The following is a 19,537-nucleotide window of genomic DNA, read 5'->3' as shown; positions in this document are numbered from 1 at the left end:
AGATAATTGAAGTACCCCATTATCATACTGTATGGCTCTTGCACTTCTCTGTAATTTCCCTGCAAATTTGCTCCTTCCCACTTGTTGATGGCCTATAGAATACACCCAGTAGTGTAATGGCACTTCTGTTATTTTTAGCTCTAACCAAATAGATTCTGACCTTGACCCCTCAAGGACATCCTCTCTCTCCAGCACTGCAATATTCTCCTGAATCAATACTGTCAACCCCCCTTTCCTTTCCTTCCCTTCCCTATCTTTCCTGAACACTTTGTATCCAGGAATATGTAGCACCCAGTCCTGCCCTTTTTTGAGCCAGGTTTCCTTGATCGCCACTATGACGTATTCCCATGAGACTATTTCCACCTGCAGCTCACCAACCTTATTTACCATGCTTTGTGCATTTACATACATGCACTCTAAACCTATCTTTGACCTTCTCGTATTCTCTCTTAATCTGATCCCACCAATACGGTACTATTTCTTACTCTAGAGCTATCTGTCTCTCACAATCCTTTGTGCACATTCTTTCTTCTTTCAAATGCTACATCCTGGTGCCCATCCCCCTGCCAAATTAGTTTAAACCTCCCTGCGAGGACATTGGTCCCAGCTGTGTTGAGGTGCAACCCGTCTATCTTGAACAGGTCCCTCCTGCCCCAGAACTGGTCCCAATGCCCCAAAAATCTGAAGCTCTCCCTCTTGCACCATGTCTCTAGCCACGCATTAACCGGCCTTATCTTCCAATTTCTGTACTCACTAGTGTGTGGTACTGGGAGTAATCCAGAGATTACTGCCTTTTGTGGTCCTGCTTTTTAACTTCCTCCCTAGCTCCTGAAACTCTAGTCGCAGGACCTCATCCCTTTTCTTTCCTATGTTGTTGATACCCACGTGGACCATGACTTCCGGCTGCTTCCCCCCACACATTGTTCTGTACCTTCTCCATGATGTCCTTTACCCTGGCATCAGGGAGGCAACACACCATGTGGGACTCATGTCGACGGTCACAGAAACGCCTGTCTGTCCCCCTGACTACCGAATCCCCTATAACTACTGCATTTCTACACTTCTCCATGCCCCCCTGTGTAGTCCTTTGCCCTATGGTGTCATGTACAGGATTGTACTCCTTTGAGGTGTCGTCACCCTCAATGTACAATATTAGGAAGCAATTTGCAGATTTTTGTCTGATATTTCAGACATCTCTACTGTGGATGCCATTAACTCACCTTTTTTAAACTCCTTGTTGGTCACTTAATGAAATATGTACTCTGTGTATTTATATTTCTCATGTCTTGTGCGTCATGTATCATCTGTCATTCTGTAGTCGTTCTTCTTCCTCGTAGATTAAATGTTTTAATCTATTCTTTCTCTTTCTCTAATTGCTTATTTTCTAGTTTTGTTAATCGATCATTGCGCAAAATCATTCTCCTCAATCGTTCCAACAAGAGATTCCTACAAGATACAGCCGTTGACGGTTATGCATCCTCCCTACTATAGATCGCTAAAAGCTACCTAACAGAAACACACAGTTAACAATTCGGAAAATATCTGAAATGTTCCTATCCCATCTCCCAATGCTCCAACATCTTTTCTTCGCTTCCTTTGATACTTCACGGACTTTCTGACGATAGATGCCAAACAACTGAACTGGAACTCCCAGGAGCTAGAGTGGTTCCAGTGTCCCTCACAATGCATGCAATTGTACTGTGACATAACAAAGCAGCTCCTTCACACCATTGCGTGTTCCTAGGCCCTGGATTTCCCTGTCCCCTCCCACTCCACAGCAGCCCAAGCCCCACACCGCCATTCCCTCCTGGTTTGAACCTAACCTGGCTGCTTCCCGCCCCCATTCTTGTTCCACTGACTTACAAGCCTTGCTATATCTGCTCTCCCTATGTAGGCCCACCATCTCGACGTGACCTACCCCTCCAGATGTGGTCCCTGCCTGAGCAATGCTCTCTGCTTCAACCTCTTGCTCAGCTCAAGCCGTGGGCTTTGTGTTTCACTCCCTATTCTCATAAATACGCACTGGACATATTGACTGCTTTAATTTATGCTGTTGCGGTATGCAACGTCGAGCACAGGCTCGATGGGCCGATTGGCGACCTCCTGTGCTGTAACCGTTCTATATGGCCATAATTTAAAAGTATATGCACATGTTACATTTGAAAAAATTGTAAAAGGATCATTACTTTGAGTACAAAAGTACTTTGAGTGTGGATCGCAAGCCAAATAATGTATCAATTTTTAAACAATTCTATGAAAAACACATTACAATTAATTTAAGGGATAGCGTAGGTTATTTGTAACATTCAGTGACAAGAAAATGCTTTTAAGGGACGGCTAATATTTTTAAACCATGTGTTTTTGCTTCACAGGACCACCATCTGGAATCTTTACACAGTCCCGAGGATCACAGAGCCTGCATGGCTGACCATGATGTTTAACATGTCGCAAAAGAGTCGGTTATGCTGCCGCTTTGTCAGAGATCTCACCTTGCTGATAGAGCATATGTCAAAGAATCAGTATGTATATAGGCATTCTAGAACGTTACAATAAACTTCAAACTTGTTGACTCATAATGCCAAGAAATCAACAAAGGTTGCAAATAAATAAAATCAGTCATACATTGGCAGGTACTTGCAGATAAATTTTCTGTGAACCACAGCTATGTGCACAGGCACATTATTCTCTTCCTATGGGCGTTCTTCATTTTTGTCAACTTTTGCCCTCTCTTCCTATATGGTTACAACGTTGGTCATATCCAAAACATTAATCCATCTTCTTTGTTTCAGATACTGAACAACCTGCCGTGCTTTTCAAACATTTTCATTTTCTCCAGCAACTGCAATTTTTATGCAGTTGAAGTGAACTAGATTATTCAGTAGGACATAATAAACTACCTATGTTGAGTGAGATTATTTGTAAAGGAGTGTTTTACAGCACAACAACTGGAACAGAAGTAGACTACCCCACCATTCCTGTTAGCCATGGCAGCTCTTAACTTTTTAATTCCAGTTCCCTGCCTTTTCTGTATATCCCTTAATACCGTTATTTCTCAAGTAAGTACTTCCTTTTTAAATCCGTCAATTAACTTTGTAGCTAACGTTCCAGGACAGTACTTTCCACATTCTCATAACTCTTAGGGTAAATAATTTTTCCTCTGATTATGGTCTCCTTGTTCTAGATTCCACAATTGGAGGGAAAAGTCAATCCATATCCACCCTGTCAATTCCCTAAAGTAAACATCTCAATTAGATGGTCCCTTGACCTCCTTCCTCCAAAGACTATAACTCCAGTTTACTCAGTCTCTTAATGGAGCAATTACTTTATCTCAGGTGTCATTTGGTGATTCAATGTTCCATTTTCACCAATCCCAGTGTTAGAAAAGCGTATTTGCTGGTGCGATCAGGCACTTTTTAAAACTTATTTTTATTCTTTTTCCCCCTAATTCAGATTCCTTTCAGCTTTGCTAACAGCTGTGCTCACATATCACCTAGCCTGGGTTCCCACAGTTATGCCGAATGACCATCCACCTATAAAGGCCTTTTATGAGAAACATGCGTCACAGAATGTGGACTTGTTGGGAAAATCGCACCCATACAATCCTCTCTGGGCACAACTTGGTAAGTAAGGTTCACTGATGTTTTCCACATTAGCCTTGTTGGAACTATTTTTGCAGGTCGGAGGTAATTAGAAATGACTCCCAAATGGTGAAATGATCAACTGTTTTATTTAAAGGGAATGGATATGTTGTGGATAAGTACCTTAAATTTAGACTACTCCCCATTAACACTTCAACCATATAATTTATGGCAAGAATCTGTTCAAAGAAATTACTCTTCATTACAGTGAAGCAGTGGCATGACGCACACTCGGCTGGTGTCAGGCACAGGGAATCTAATCTACACAATATTCTGCTGGCATAGAATTATTAGTTGTTCTCCTGTGGCATTGCTCACCAACAGCCTGGCTCCCTTTAAAACCAGGGAGCAGAGAATGAGTTGGGGGGCGGAGTACGGAGTAAGTTAGAGAATTTGAAAATTAAAACTGTTTAATAGTAAGAGACACAAGGAAATGTGATCATGGCTGTCCTGAAACCTTTTTTTCCCTGAACCCGTGGGAGCTAAGTTTTTGTTCAATCAGAAAATTTGGATGTCTTTAAAACATGAGATTTTTTTTGACTGACAGCAAAACGGACCAGTCACAGAGTGACTTCCTGTTTACATCCTCCCGTCCCAGCCCATTAGGAACAGGAGTAGCCCATTCAGCCCCTTGAGCCTGTTCCGCCATTCAGTGAGTTCATAGTTGATCTGTATCTAAGCTCCATTTATCCGCCTTGGCTCCATATCCCTTAATACCCTTGGCTAGTAAAAATCTATCTATCGATCTCCGATTTAAAATTATTAATTGAGCTAGCATCTACTGATTTTTGTGGGAGAGAGTTCCACATTTCTACCTCCTTTTGCATGAAGAAGTGTTTCCCAACTTCTCTCCTGAATTGTTATAAATTGGATAGCCATGTGGTGAAGGAAAGAATACTAGAGCCTAGTCTTCAGTTGCTTCCAAGCCTTTATTCAGAGCTCCACATTACACCCACACCCTAGCTAAGCTCTCCTATAAAAAAGGATAGAGTCCCCAATTGATACCCACCACCTGAATACAATTAACACTAATTGATATAAATCATACAAGCAACACGAATGGCCTGGCTCTGATTTTAAGGGATTGTTCCTTTGTCCTAGACTCCCCCACCAACGGAAAAAGTTTCTCTCTATCTACCCTATCCATTCCTTTCAAAATCCTAAAAACCTCAATCAAATAACCCCTTAACCTTCTATATAAATGATACAAACCTAGTTTATGTAATCTCTCTTCATAATTTAACCCTTGGAGCCCTGGTAACAATCTGGTGAATCTGTACTGCACTCCTTCCAAGGTGTGGTGCCCAGAACTGTACACCATACTCCAGATGTTGCCGTACCAGGACTTTGTATAGCTGTACCAAAACTTCCTCCCCTTTATATTCTAGGCTTCTGGATATGAAAGCCAACATTCCATTAGCCTTTTTGATTAATTTTTTGTACCTGACCACTACATTTTAATGATCTGTGTACGTAGACCCCTAAATCTCTTTGGACCGCCACTGTTCCTAGCTTTTCACCATTTAAAAAATACTCTGATCTATCCTTTTTTGGTCCAAAATGGATGATCCGTGTTGAAATCCATCTGCCACAGTTTTGCCCACTTACTCTATTAAACTGAGGAGAAAGTGGCAGGTTTGATTTCCATTCTGTGAGTTGTCCATCAGTAACATGTAAACTTACCTGAGTGTATTTTGGGAGTCTTGTGACATGTGGAATGTGGCAGAACTCATTCCCTAAGTTCTTAAAAGAGGAGCAAGCTTGTGTTTGGGGCAGTGGGAAGGGGGCAACTTCTTGAGGACTTTTCTAACATTTAGAAGCTAACTTTGTAGTTTAAGCCAATTTGAAAAATTAAGTCGAACAATTAAATTGATTTTGTTGCAGGGTAACTAGAAAAAAAAATTGAGCAATTGATTTTGTTTTGGATCCTTGTTCCTGATGGATATTTCAGCAAATCAGTATGATTAACTTAGCAGATATTACCTAGTAACATTTATAACCAATCAAAAAAATGTGACCGTTGATTTCTTTTGTGCCATAGACAGATTAATTGTGCCATACATAATGTGTGATGCACTGTTTGCAAGTATTTTAATTGTATAGTAAGATAGATTGACAGCTGCTTAATTAGTTTCCAGCAATGAATAAAATAGAATCATCCCCTTTGAATTGTTGGCAGTGCTTGCTGACTGGGTCCATGGCTGACATAACCCATTTTGGTATTTTTCACAGTTTGGCCAAGGCGGTGATTTGGATTGATTTATATTAACATTAAGTTAAATTCAGAACATAGGGGGTTAAATCCACTGAACACACAAGTTCTGGGAGCATGAATTAGATGCAATCAAAGCAGCTGTCCATGAAGGTATTACTTGCATACCTGTCAGTTTGAGATGGAGGATTTTAGACATTCAAATAAACATTCACACGCATGTTGCAATGGTTTCATTCATGTGAGCACAGGCTGGGGGGTGGAAATAAGAGCCTACACCTAGGGGGGCAGTACCAGGTTTAATTGGCAGCCTGGCTAGCCAATCCTTGGGCTTGAGCTGGGTGAGGTCAAGTCTTTGGCTTCCTGTCCAGCTAAGAAAGGACAGTCTGCGGAAATCTGGAGTGGAAGTCAGACACAGAAATAGAGACTCCCTTTCTAAGCTTGGAACCAACTAGTTTTCAGAGATTTGCCAGTCACTAAAGTGCAGTTAGCCCACTAACTGATAATGTGGCATGCTTTATTTTCTATATTACAAGGATCATTATGCAATCGATTAAATTCACTGTATATTTTATCCTACTCGTTTACATATTACGTGTTTAGAAAAAACACTAATAAACCAGCCTGCTATTTTACAGTTGGCCTCATCTCATTACCTTGTTTGTCAGTTCACCTTCTGGAAGATAAAATAAATTCACATGGGAGCATGTACAAAATTACAGTATCCAGTTCACGTAACAAGGGGTTTAATTGTTACCACCCCTTGGCCCCATTATCGTATGACTAGGTATTGGGCAGTAAAGGTAGACTCCTAAACAGTAAAGATAAACGTAAGTGCCTTGGACCTGCTTATAGGAGAGCCTGGTAATACTAAACACAAGAGAACATCTAGTGCAGATCTGAAATTTGTAATAACTAGTTTCTGTCTGATCAGAAAATACAGCTAAAACGGAAGCAAACGGTTTAATAGAAAGTTCCTTTTTGAAATCCTAATTAACTGTTGAATCATTGGAAGCCTATGAAACTTAGAATTTGTGTGCATTGTAGGCAAATTTTTTCTTTAAAGGCTTACAGATTTCAATTTTTTTAATATTTCAATTACTTGTCGCAACTATTTCATGGTATTCATGGCTGTGCAAGTGGCAGGTAGTGAAACATAATGAGCACAGAATTGGGGGGGGTTCCTTCTTGTATAATACTTCATGCAAACAGCAGTTGTTCCCTCAACAGGTTATTCTTTTAATGGTAAAATATTGCCCCCTGGATGTTGAAATGTGAACTGCAATCGGATTTACTTCACGTACAGTAACTGCAGACATGCCAATTATCTGTATTCAGTACGGGAACACTGAGTTTGTAAGTGAACTTGGAGTTTGAGTTTCCCAGTTTTGCTGATTTTAAAATCCTGTGAATATGCAGGAGGAGTTTGTAAATGCTGTAGCTGTTTTTGCAGGATTCAGAAGATTATCCCAGGGTTTTGTAGAGAAGGGGTAGAGTGCGAGCACGGTGCAACAGGCTCTGAAAGTAGCAGGAGTGGCTTTGCTGCTTCATGCAAAAAAAAATCTGGGTGGTGGTAGAACCAGGAAGAGAGGTGCCAGATGCAGAAGACTAAGTCCAAGAGGCACTGGTAGTAGAGCAGTGTGAAACTGTTTGAGAGAGTATGAGATGATCATGCACGGGAAAAGTGGAATCGGGGAAAACAAATTTATAAAAGTAGCAGCAGGTGTGAGTTAAATGGGAACAGAGACTGAGAAATGTTGGTCAGTGTGCAGGTATTGGACTTTATAATATTTAAGATTATGGGTCAGTTCCACCTAGTATGCTTTCTCTTTAGGTTGGAGAATTTGTGTCAGCGCAAATTGTGTGGTCTGATAGAAGAAGCTGAGTTAATGTGTGAAAGGCCGCCTTTGTTCAGTGCTTCCCCATGATCTTGAAGAAAGAAATACCTGCACTTTCACGTGCTCAGGACGTCCCAAAGCGCTTCACAGCCAATGAATTATTTTGAAATGTAATCACAGTTATGTGGGCAACACAGCAGCTAATTTATGCACAGCGAGGTCCCACGAACAGCAATGACATAAATGAACAGTTAATCTGTTGTATTGAGGGATAAACGTTGACCAGGACACCGGGAGAAATCCCCTGTGTATCTTTGAATAATGCCTAGCATTTATGAACATGAGGCAGGTTTATTTTCTAAAAGGCTGTACAGTATTCTTGAAGTATCTCAATATTTTCTGTTCTGGTATTTAAAACTGATACTAATTCTGTGCATTCCTTCCAAGGTGATCTGTATGGAGCAATTGGCTCTCCCGTGAGGCTCACTAGGACTGTGGTGGTCGGGAAGCGTAAGGAACTAGTTCAACGTCTACTTTATGTCCTTAGTTACTTTATACGGTGCTCAGATCTTCAAGAAAACCAGCTAATGTGCAAGGGGAAGCTACAGGAAGGTGAGAATGTCCAAGCAGGAACCAAGATCACCACTGCACTTGAGAAGGGAGAAGTGGAAGAATCTGAATATGTAGTTGTCACTGTTCACAAAGATGATCCTGCTCTCGTGAATCCAATTCGATCTCTGACAAACGCTGGGAAAAGAAACATCACAATTATAGATAAACCAACACAAGTAGATTTCAAAACCAAGGCAAGCAGCGGAAAGACTGAATCTGATACCTGTGAGAGGTGGACTCCTGGACAGTGCAGTGAAACTCCCTCAGTTGTGAATGAAGCCAAATTTGACACTTGCAGAAAAGTCACAATGCTGGTTCAGGAAACCGAAAAGGAGGCAGTGATGACGGTGAAAGGAGCTGCATTACATAACGGAGAGACACAAGTGCTTGGGCATGAGGCAGTCGGGCTAACTGCAAGTTCTTTTGATTCAACACCACCTACTGTAGCAAAGTTGGCAAGCAGTCCTCCAGTGAAAAAGTCTCCAGCTTCCAGTGCCCTGTCTCGAATGAAGTGTCCCGACAGGCTTCCTCAAAGGAGCTCACACCTGCAGGATAGAGTGATGTTTCAGATTGGGTGTTCACTATCACCTGATTCAGATATTGAAACTAGAAGGAAGGAAATAGAAGAAAAACTAGAGCACTTCAGGGAGCACCAAGGTGAAGAAAATAATAACAATCAAATGCAGAAAGGTGTTGGCTTCTCTGAAACTGATGGAGTAGCTCAACCTGCTGAGGACCAACCAGAGATGACTGAGGTTGTAGAAAGGGCTCAGGCAAAGCTGAACCACCGCTATGTAAGAATTCCATCCTGTGAAGGAAGTACTAGTATCTATGATGAATATTTCACTGAGGACAATGGCATTGATACAACCACAGTGGATAAGCCAACTAACCAGGTTGTAAGTATCACCATTGCAAAAGAAACTGTCATATCATCTGGATCCTCACGAGAAAACAGCAAAGTGAATGCTGAAACAATGAGGACTTTGTGCTGTGACGGTATGGAAACAACTCCTCATGAATCAGTTAACACTAGTTCTGGCAATCAGGACAATGGGGGTAAAACCTCTGCTGATATCCCCTGTGGGGAAGATGAGGATTCCGGGAAGAAAGTTACCTTCAGTATAGATGTTGACATTCCCAGAAATGAAAGTTCTGACAGCGCTCTTGGAGATAGTGATGATGAGGATGCGACCCATGGTTCACCTACACAAAGACCTGAGAATTGTAATGAGAGACAAGATGGAATGGAGGAGTTTGAACTTCCAACACCAAGGCAAGAACAATTATAAAAGCATGGTTACAAAATATTTGGATGGAAATAAAGTTTCTCCAAAATGTGCAATATTTTGGTTCTGTGATGGTTATGAATAGATGTACTGTTTGTGCAGCAGAGCCATACAATCTAGAAAGATTATTGGTCTGTGGTGAGTTAACTAATCTGATTCGATCAGATTTGTTTGTGATGTGACCCCTTCTTAGCCCCCCTTCCCCAAATTGAATAACTTGCTCATCCACATTAGCTAGGCTTATAGCTCAGGAATAGAGGCTTAAGCGAGCTACAGAGAACTGCCAGGTGCCCAAGGCGCCATACCTCCAACTTCAGGAGAGGAAGGGAGAGAATTTGAAGGGATTGCCTTGGTTGCAGAATAAACTTGTTTCTGATGAAACAAATCATTGAAGCACCTTGATGGGCTTGTGGTACCACCTCTGCAGACCAGAAGGTGCCGGATTTGATTCCCAGTCTCTTAGATAACTGATCTTAGCTGGGACAACAATTCAGGTGCTGTAATTAGGCCTTTGGTACCTAGTAAAGGGAAAATCAGCCTGATTGTTGTCTGGTTATTCCTGCTGGAAAATGCACATGTGGACGTTGGGTGAGGTGTGGATACAACTTGACTCACGTCCTCCATGATTGAAAAGACTGCCTACATTCAATGAGCTCATGGATGAGCAATGACCACTCAGGCACAGCTTTGGAGGGTGTGCCATTGAACATAAGAACATAAGAAATAGGAGCAGGAGTAGGCCAATCGGCCCCTCGAGCCTGCTCCGCCATTCAATAAGATCATGGCTGATCTGATCCTAACCTCAAATCTAAATTCATGTCCAATTTCCTGCCCGCTCCCCGTAACCCCTAATTCCCTTTACTTCTAGGAAACTGTCTATTTCTGTTTTAAATTTATTTAATGATGTAGCTTCCACAGCTTCCTGGGGCAGCAAATTCCACAGACCTACTACCCTCTGAGTGAAGAAGTTTCTCCTCATCTCAGTTTTGAAAGAGCAGCCCCTTATTCTAAGATTATGCCCCCTAGTTCTAGTTTCACCCATCCTTCGGAACATCCTTACCGCATCCACCCGATCAAGCCCCTAGAGGAGGGGAGAAAATTAGCAAAAAAAAAACAAAGGCAATCTGAATTCAAAATTGTGTGTGTGTGTTACAAAATAGGCATTTTAAATGTTGAACAAGGCAGTTTGTATACAAGGATCCGTGTATGCATATGTCCGGTGTTGCATACACACGGGTGTATATGTATAAATATATTTTTAAAAATACAACTTTTTTCTCCTGTGGTTGTCTTGCAGTATCAAAATGAGCAGCAGGCCAAGTATCAGTAACTTTGGAAGATCCCTGTTTGGTGGATACTGTTCTCAGTATGTCCCAGATTTTGTGTTACACGGAATTAGCTCTGATGAGAAGCTGAAGCAGTGTTTAATGGCAGATCTAGCTCATGCTGTGCAGGTAAGTATTGTGTTATGTGTAATATGACTGGCAAATGCTGTTTTCTGTCAACATATTGTGGTCTTCAGGTTGTTTCTTATTAGAAAATATCAGATTAGATAGAATTTGACAAGAGGAAAGTAACATTTGGTATTATGCAACATAAGCCTGCTAAAGAGATCATTTTTGGAGGGTGAAGACTGCCTCCATTAAAATGTACAAGTAAATTTGAGACTAAACTCTGGGCATTTTAAAATGTTGCACCTATATTCTGTGCCAATAGATAAAAGGATAGATCAGAAATAGAATTAGGGCCAGGAGCCAAAGACCAACTCTGAGAAGTGAGCAAGATATAGCAAGGGAAGTGGAGAGTATATGTTGGACATATCTTACTATAGAATCATAGTGATTACAGCATGGAAGGAGGCCATTTGGCCCGTTGAGTCTATGCTGGCTCTCTGCAAGAGCAATCCAACAAGTCCCACTGCCCTGTCCTATCGCCATAGCCCTGCAAATGTTTTCCCTTCAAGCACTTATCCAGTTCCCTTTTGAAAGCCATGATTGAATGTGCCTTCACACCCCCTCAGGCAGTGCATTCCAGATCACAACCACTCGCTGTGTTTTTTTTAAAAGTTTTTTCTCATGTCGCCTTTGGTTCTTTTGCCAATCACCTTAAATCTATGTCTTCTGGATCTTCACTCCTCTGCCGATAGGAGCAGTTTTTCTCTATCCACTCTGTCCAGACCCTTCATAATTTTGAATACCTCTATCAAATCTCCTCTCAACCTTCTCTGCTCCAGGGAGAACAGCCCCAGCTTCTCCAGTCTATGCACAAGTCCCTCATCCCTGGAATCATTCTAGTAAATCTTTTCTGCACCCTCTCTTGGGCCTTCACATCCTTCCTAAAGTGCAGTGCCCAGAACTGGACACACTATTCCAGTTGTGGCTGAACCAGTATTTTATAAAGGTTCATCATAACTTCCTTGCTTTTGTACTCACAAATGTCTCTATTTATAAAGCCCGGGATCCCATATGCTTAACTGCTTTCTCAACCTGCCCTGCCACCTTCAATGATTTGTGCACGAATACCCCCAGATCTCTCTGTTCCTGCGCCCCTTTTAGAAATGTACCCTTTAGTTTATATTGCCTCTCCTCAGTCTTCATACCAAAATGTATTACTCCAAACTTTTCTGCGTTGAATTTCATCTGCCACATGTCCATCCATTCCATCAGCCTGTCTGTCCTCTTGAAGTCTATCACTATCCTCCTCACTGTTCACTACCCTTCCAAGTTTTGTGTCATCTGCAGCTTTGGAAATTGTACACCCAAGTCCAAGTCATTAACATATATCAAGAAAAGCCGAGATCCTAGTACTGACCCCTGGGGAACACCACTGGATGCCTCCCTCCAGTCCGAAAAACAACCATTCACCACTACTTTGTTTCCTATTACTTAACTAATTTCGTATCCATGCTGTCACTGCCTCCTTTATTCCATGGGCTTCACTTTTGCTGACAAGCCTATTATGCAGCACTTTATCAAACGCCTTTTGAAAGTCCATATACACATTCGAATGACATTCGAGCTGTTTTAAGATGTTCTTTGCACTTTTTAATTTGCACCATGGGTAGGTAGAGGTTTTTAATCACCATTCTCACTGATGATGTGTTACCTCAATCAAGTTGGTTAAACACAATTTGCCTTTAACAAATTTCTGCTGGCTTTCCTTAATTAATCCACACTTGTCCAAGTGACATAATTTTGTCCCGGATTATCGTTTCTAAAAGTTTCCCCATTACCAAGGTTAAACTGACTGGCCTGTAGTTGTTGAGTTTATCCTTAGATTTTTGGAACAAGGGTGTAACATTTGCAAATCTCCAGTCCTCTGGCACCATCCCCGTATCCAAGGATGATTGGAAGATTTTTTTTTTATTCGTTCACGGGATGTGGACGTCGCTGGCAAGGCCAGCATTTATTGCCCATCCCTAATTGCCCTTGAGAAGGTGGTGGTGAGCTGCCTTCTTGAACCGCTGCAGTCCGTGTGGTGACGGTTCTCCCACAGTGCTGTTAGGAAAGGAGTTCCAGGATTTTGACCCAGCGACAATGAAGGAACGGCGATATATTTCCAAGTCGGGATGGTGTGCGACTTGGAGGGGAATGTGCAGGTGGTGTTGTTCCCATGTGCCTGCTGCTCTTGTCCTTCTAGGTGGTAGAGGTCGTGGGTTTGGGAGGTGCTGTCGAAGAAGCCTTGGCGAGTTGCTGCAGTGCATCCTGTGGATGGTACACACTGCAGCCACAGTGCGCCGGTGGTGAAGGGAGTGAATGTTTAGGGTGGTGGATGGGGTGCCAATCAAGCGGGCTGCTTTATCTTGGATGGTGTCGAGCTTCTTGAGTGTTGTTGGAGCTGCACTCATCCAAGCAAGTGGAGAGTATTCCATCACACTCCTGACTTGTGCCTTGTAGATGGTGGAAAGGCTTTGGGGAGTCAGGAGGTGAGTCACTCGCCGCAGAATACCCAGCCTCTGACCTGCTCTCGTAGCCACAGTATTTATATGGCTGCTCCAGTTAAGTTTCTGGTCAATGGTGACCCCCAGGATGTTGACGGTGGGGGATTCGGTGATGGTAATGCCGTTGAATGTCAGGGGGAGGTGGTTAGACTCTCTCTTGTTGGAGATGGTCATTGCCTGGCACTTGTCTGGCGCGAATGTTACTTGCCACTTATGAGCCCAAGCCTGGATGTTGTCCAGGTCTTGCTGCATGCGGGCTCGGACTGCTTCATTATTTGAGGGGTTGCGAATGGAACTGAACACTGTGCAGTCATCAGCGAACATCCCCATTTCTGACCTTATGATGGAGGGAAGGTCATTGATGAAGCAGCTGAAGATAGTTGTGCCTAGGACACCGCCCTGAGGGACTCCTGCAGCAATGTCCTGGGGCTGAGATGATTGGCCTCCAACAACCACTACCATCTTCCTTTGTGCTAGGTATGACTCCAGCCACTGGAGAGTTTTCCCCCTGATTCCCATTGACTTCAATTTTACTAGGGCTCCTTGGTGCCACACTCGGTCAAATGCTGCCTTGATGTCAAGGGCAGTCACTCTCACCTCACCTCTGGAATTCAGCTCTTTTGTCCATGTTTGGACCAATGCTGTAATGAGGTCTGGAGCCGAGTGGTCCTGGCGGAACCCAAACTGAGCATCGGTGAGCAGGTTGTGGTGAGTAAGTGCCGCTTGATAGCACTGTCGATGACACCTTCCATCACTTTGCTGATGATTGAGAGTAGACTGATGGGGCGGTAATTGGCCGGATTGGATTTGTCCTGCTTTTTGTGGACAGGACATACCTGGGCAATTTTCCACATTGTCGGGTAGATGCCAGTGTCGGGTAGATGCCAGTGTTGTTATAGCCAGCACCTCCGCAATTTCCACCCTTGCTTCCCTCAGCAACCCAGGATGCATCCCATCCAGACCGGGTGACTTATCTACTTTAAGTACAGCTAGCCTTTCTATCAATTTTTAGCCCACCCAGTATCTCAACTACCTTTTCACTTGCTGTGACTTTGGCAGCATCATCTTCCTTGGTAAAGACAGATGCAAAGTACTCATTTAGTACCTCAGCCATGCCTTCTGCCTCCATGCGTCGATTTCCTTTTTGGTCCCTAATCGGTCCCACCCCTCTTTTTACTACCTGTTTACTATTTATATGCCTATAGAAGTCTTTTGGATTCCCTTTTATGTTAGCCGCCAGTCTATTCTCATACACTGTCTTTGCCCCTCTTATTTCCTTTTTCGCTTCCCCTCTGAACTTTCAATATTCAGCCTGGTTCTTCACTTGTGTTATCAACCTGACATCTGTCATACGCTCCTTTTTTTTCTGCTTCGTCTTACTCTCTACCTCTTTTGTCATCCAGGGAGCTCTGGTTTTAGTTGCCGTACCTTTCTTCTTCCTAGGAACGTACCTAGACTGTACCTAAACCATCTCCTTTTTAAAGGCCGCCCATTGTTCAGTTGCAGTTTTGCCTGCCAATCTTTGGTTCCAGCTTACCCAGGCCAGATTCATTCTCATCCCCATCTATAGTGGAATCTCAATTATGTGCCATGATGGAACAGACCCATGGGCAGATATAAGCTCCCAAATTATGTTGCTAATTGCAGTATTTTGAATGTGCTGCTGCTTCTCCCCATCTGCCTTTATCATTTCTCTTCAGCCATCCTCCCTGCCAGCAAGATCATCCGGTGCCAGAACAGCTGATCTGTTGCCTCAAAACTCCCCTGTGTACTCGAACTACCTGATGTGCCGCAGGACTGAGAGCTAGCCAAAAATGCTGCCTAGTGCCAACCAATGATTCCCCTGCCACAAACAGTGATATGTACTTCCCTCCAGCTATCCTCTCAGCAACTCTGCTCACTTCTCACTTCAACATCAGTAGAGAGGCAGCTTGTTTAAACACTGGTGTTGTTCAGCAGAGCACATGCTGAATTCAACACCAGATGGTTATTGTAATAGCTAATGTTGCATTCAATATATGCTCTGCTCAATGCAGACAATCTGTTAACTTTATAGTTGACTGTTTTGTAGAGTGGTACAGAGGCTACCAACAGGATCTTTGGATAAGAGCATATACTGCCTGTAGTTCTCGCTGTGGGGAGGGGGGAAGGAATTGGTTGGCATTGGGAGCATTTTTAACCAGCTGTCTTAAATTCAGGGTCTGGAGTCACTCTTAGATGTGTGGGTGCTTTAAGCCAGCTGATCTTGCAGAACAATGTGGGGCCGTGAAGAAATAAAATTCTGGCAGCTCCACTTCCTGCTGGTCTCCCATTTCTACAAATATTCTAGCAGGGAATCAAAATTGCAGATAATTGAGGTTCCGTGGCTGGAAACTTGAAAATTGTAGTACCTCCTGTATTTTGAATGGAGTTTAATCATTTACATTAATTTAAAACAATAATTTTCAAGATCAAAATGTTTTCAAAAATGCTGTTATGAACTTTTTTTCCCCTTTCTGCTTTAGCACCCTGTTTTAGATGAGCCCATTGCAGAATCTGTCTGCATTATTGCAGACACAGATAAGTGGTCAGTCCAAGTGGCTACAAGCCAGAGGAAGGTGATGGACAACAACAAGCTGGGCAAAGAGGTACTGGTTTCTAACCTTGTGTCCTCCCTGCTCCAGTCTATTCTTCAGCTCTACAAACTACAACTCCCATCTGATTATGTAAGTACAGCATCACTGCTAAATAATGTGTTGCAATTCATCCCGACTGCATTGCCACTACAACTTATCGTGCTTCTGGGTGAGGTCCATTGTAGAAATGTCTTACTGGGAAATAAAAGGACAGAGCCAGTGTTAAATGACTCAGGTGTACAATTGCTGCTATGTGTATATGAGTTTTTGAGGGGAGGAGTGAAGCAGGTGCAACTGATTACAAGTCAGAATTGTGGGATGTGTAACAAAATCAATGTGAAAAATGGTTGCACAAAAAAATTTAAATGTTCATTATGAAAAGGTGCTGCAAGTTTTCAGCAATAGACATTGCATTGCAAATGAATGGATGTTGGAACAAGTTACAAATACATTTGTGGGTTTTTTGAGCTTATATTTTACCTTTGCCTTTCCCAATTGTACCTCATAAGTGAAAGATATACAGCACCATCAGTGGTATCTTAGTAGCTATCCAGCCTGTTTTGTGCAGTTTCTTTGTGTAAGCACCTTGGGACTTTTTCGATGTTAAAGGTGCTATATAAATACAAGTTGTTACTGAGTATAGTAGAGCCAAGTATTGGCTCCTTACTTGATAGCCGATCATCTGCGTTGCAACTTTCCACACAGTTGACCGCATACATTGTGTATCTGTGCTTTGACAATTGTTGCATCAAAAAGCCTGTATTTCCCCCTTGAAGAAAAACTGTTTCTATTTTTGTTATTTTTTAAAATTTACTTACATTTTATGAATATACAAATTTTATTCAAAGTTGTTCCAAAGTTGTTCAGATTAATTTCATTGCGTTTTGTTTTGTGTTAGTTGAAGCAATTTCTGAAGTCTCCATTTCTTTTTATTGCAGTGTGTAATCCATCTCGAGGATAGACTTCAAGAGCTGTATTTTAAAAGCAAGATGCTGTCTGAATACCTGAAAGGCCACACTAGAGTGCATGTAAAAGAACTGGGAGTGGTGCTGGGGTAAATCAGAACTTTTGAACTAAGTATATTTCACTGGTTGCCTTCAAACAGGTTATGGGAATATTTGTGCCTTTGTTAAATGGTTTTCACTAAACTTCAGTGACCGTTACGGCACTGTAATTTATAAATTTGTGCAGATTATTTTATGACAAATTTTTGTATTTTCTTCAATTGTTTTTGTGTATCTTAATGAAAATTGATTTTTTTTTTCTTTTGCACCATCTTCACTCTGCTTTTAAAAGAACATTTGAGAAATATTTTTGGATTTATAAATTACTGTTTATTGTCAAATTCCAGTACTTTGCTATTTTTGTGTAAAAAATAAGCTTGCCCTGCTGTGTCGGCCGTTGCTTCAAAAATTGCAGCCCATCGCAGAGACGATGTTTGAACTTTATAGTGTGATGCTTCCTTATGCTGAAGTCTGTTGGAGCTGATCTGTTGTAACAGGTTTGTTTCAGAGTTAACGTTTGATGGGAGAATTTAGTTCCTACCCTTTGTTTTTAATATACATATCTAGTTATATTTTTTGGGTCCATAATGAGTTTAAATGGTCCCAAAAACTGTTCCAAGAAAAATGTTAATATGTTCTTTCACACACTTGGGAGAAAAGCTAACTATGACTTGAGTTTAGCAAAATGATTCAATTAAAACAGTTCCAAATATATGATCCCACATATTGTGCGTGAGTATAGAATATGGAAAGGTTTTCGGGCTTAGGTTTGCACTTGCAGTGTAGTAACCCAGCCTCCAATTGGCCTTACTCAATTGGAATCTGTCAGCCCACAAGGATGTCTACAGTCTTGCAATGGTCTTCTTTGTACTTCTGTTTGAATAGTAGGCATGAGACATGTGGTTGGGGAAACTGCACCTTCTCTCCCCCCCCCCCCCCCCCCCCCGAGAAAGTTTGTATGTAAATGTCACTCAAGGCTGTTATTTGAAATGTCTTCCCAAGAAGCACCCAGCACTCTTTTATAATTGCTGCTCTTTTTTTTGAAAAGATGCATTTTCTTTTGACTTGCCGTATAGATTTTTAAATACTGAATGTTGTTTACAGCAACTTAGCGATTCCACTTTTCTTTTACAGGATTGAATCAAATGACCTGCCTCTGTTGGCTGCTGTAGCAAGTACTCATTCTCCATATGTTGCCCAGATACTCTTATAAGCTAAAACCTCATAACAGCCATTGTCAAGAAGGAACAAAAAATCAAACTGGGAGCGTTGGATGGCAGAAAGTTGGAAAACTTCGCTATGCTCATCGATAGTTACAACTTTTACTCAGAATGACAATCAGATCAGTGCTACAGTGTGCATTCAGTAAGCTTCTGTGATGGTGATCCTTTAAACTGCAAATGTTCCATCTCCTTTCAGACAATTTTTGGGATACGTGTCTGTCTATCAGTGAGGAATTTTAATGACTCGTTCTTCAGATTTTTTTTTAACACAACACAAATGAAGTCCGGCAAACTCATCAAACACAAAGTGTTTGCAACTAAAGCATGTATTTCGTACAACACAGACCTCTCTAAAACAGACCAGGCTCTCATGCCATCATGAATGCTCGCTTCTGTGGTGTTTTTGACTTTTGAGTCACTTCTGCAGTTGCCTTAACTGGTGCGTAATTGAGTATTACAAAAATTATACATAGCATTCCTACTCAGGAGTTTGAAATTACAGCTATTGATTTTACATTTCTGAATCGTTAGGATACTGCGCTATCCTGCAAAAAGAAAAAAGCACAGCAAAAAATTGAGCTATAGTATCTATCAGTTTACTTTATACAAATGGTTTGACATGAGTTTTTTTGTGAGTTTAGTTGTGTATTCATTTTTAAAGGGACAAAGAAGGCGTAATTATATTTTTTTAAAGTTTTACGGCATACCTTTAAATGAGCGTTGTTTACAATGATTTCTAAACTTATGCAAGTTAACATTGTTCTGTTAGTCAAGCAACATGTGTGGAATATTGGGACTAGTGTGACATCAGCTTTGTACAAAAAGAAAAACTGCGCCTTTTGCATTTAATGGGTAAAGTTAAAAAATGTAACCAACAGTCAGACAGAAATACATTTGAAATGGGCAGAAAAATTCACAGGCTGACTTTAGTAGAGAAGTCTGAGATGTTGACAGGAATAATAAAATTGGGGCTGTGGGGGGGGGTGGGGAGAGGGGGAGTGGAAAGGAGTTTGGGGGGAAGGGGGAGGAGTTGTATTCCTGCTTGATGTATAAATACATACGGTACACTCTTAGCTAGTAAGAATTGCATAGAGGCTACTTTATTAAAAGTCTATCTAGTGACATGTTAGTGCATTTTAAAAACTAACTGGGAGAATGTTCCAATT

The 19,537-nt window shown here is 41.7% G+C and overlaps 1 protein-coding gene across 2 annotated transcripts in view; it reads left to right on the top strand.

The window, feature by feature from the left end:
* The window catches only part of LOC137327141 (folliculin-interacting protein 2-like), a 91,722-nt gene extending 72,387 nt beyond the window's left edge, over window positions 1–19,335 (top strand). For both annotated transcript variants that reach the window (XM_067992646.1, XM_067992637.1), the window contains 7 exons: window positions 2,373–2,519; window positions 3,451–3,620; window positions 8,136–9,576; window positions 10,887–11,043; window positions 16,034–16,234; window positions 17,083–17,198; window positions 18,283–19,335. In XM_067992646.1, the coding sequence (XP_067848747.1) occupies window positions 2,373–2,519; window positions 3,451–3,620; window positions 8,136–9,576; window positions 10,887–11,043; window positions 16,034–16,234; window positions 17,083–17,198; window positions 18,283–18,361 (2,311 nt within the window). In that variant the 3' untranslated portion in view covers window positions 18,362–19,335. The remainder of the gene's footprint in view (window positions 1–2,372; window positions 2,520–3,450; window positions 3,621–8,135; window positions 9,577–10,886; window positions 11,044–16,033; window positions 16,235–17,082; window positions 17,199–18,282) is intronic.
* The last annotated feature ends 202 nt before the right edge of the window (window positions 19,336–19,537 follow it).

The sequence above is a fragment of the Heptranchias perlo genome, chromosome 1 (genome assembly GCF_035084215.1).
Source record: "Heptranchias perlo isolate sHepPer1 chromosome 1, sHepPer1.hap1, whole genome shotgun sequence".
Lineage (NCBI taxonomy): Eukaryota > Metazoa > Chordata > Chondrichthyes > Hexanchiformes > Hexanchidae > Heptranchias > Heptranchias perlo.
The sequence above is the reverse complement of the archived record's forward strand: the minus strand, read 5'-3'. Positions and strand labels throughout refer to the sequence as shown.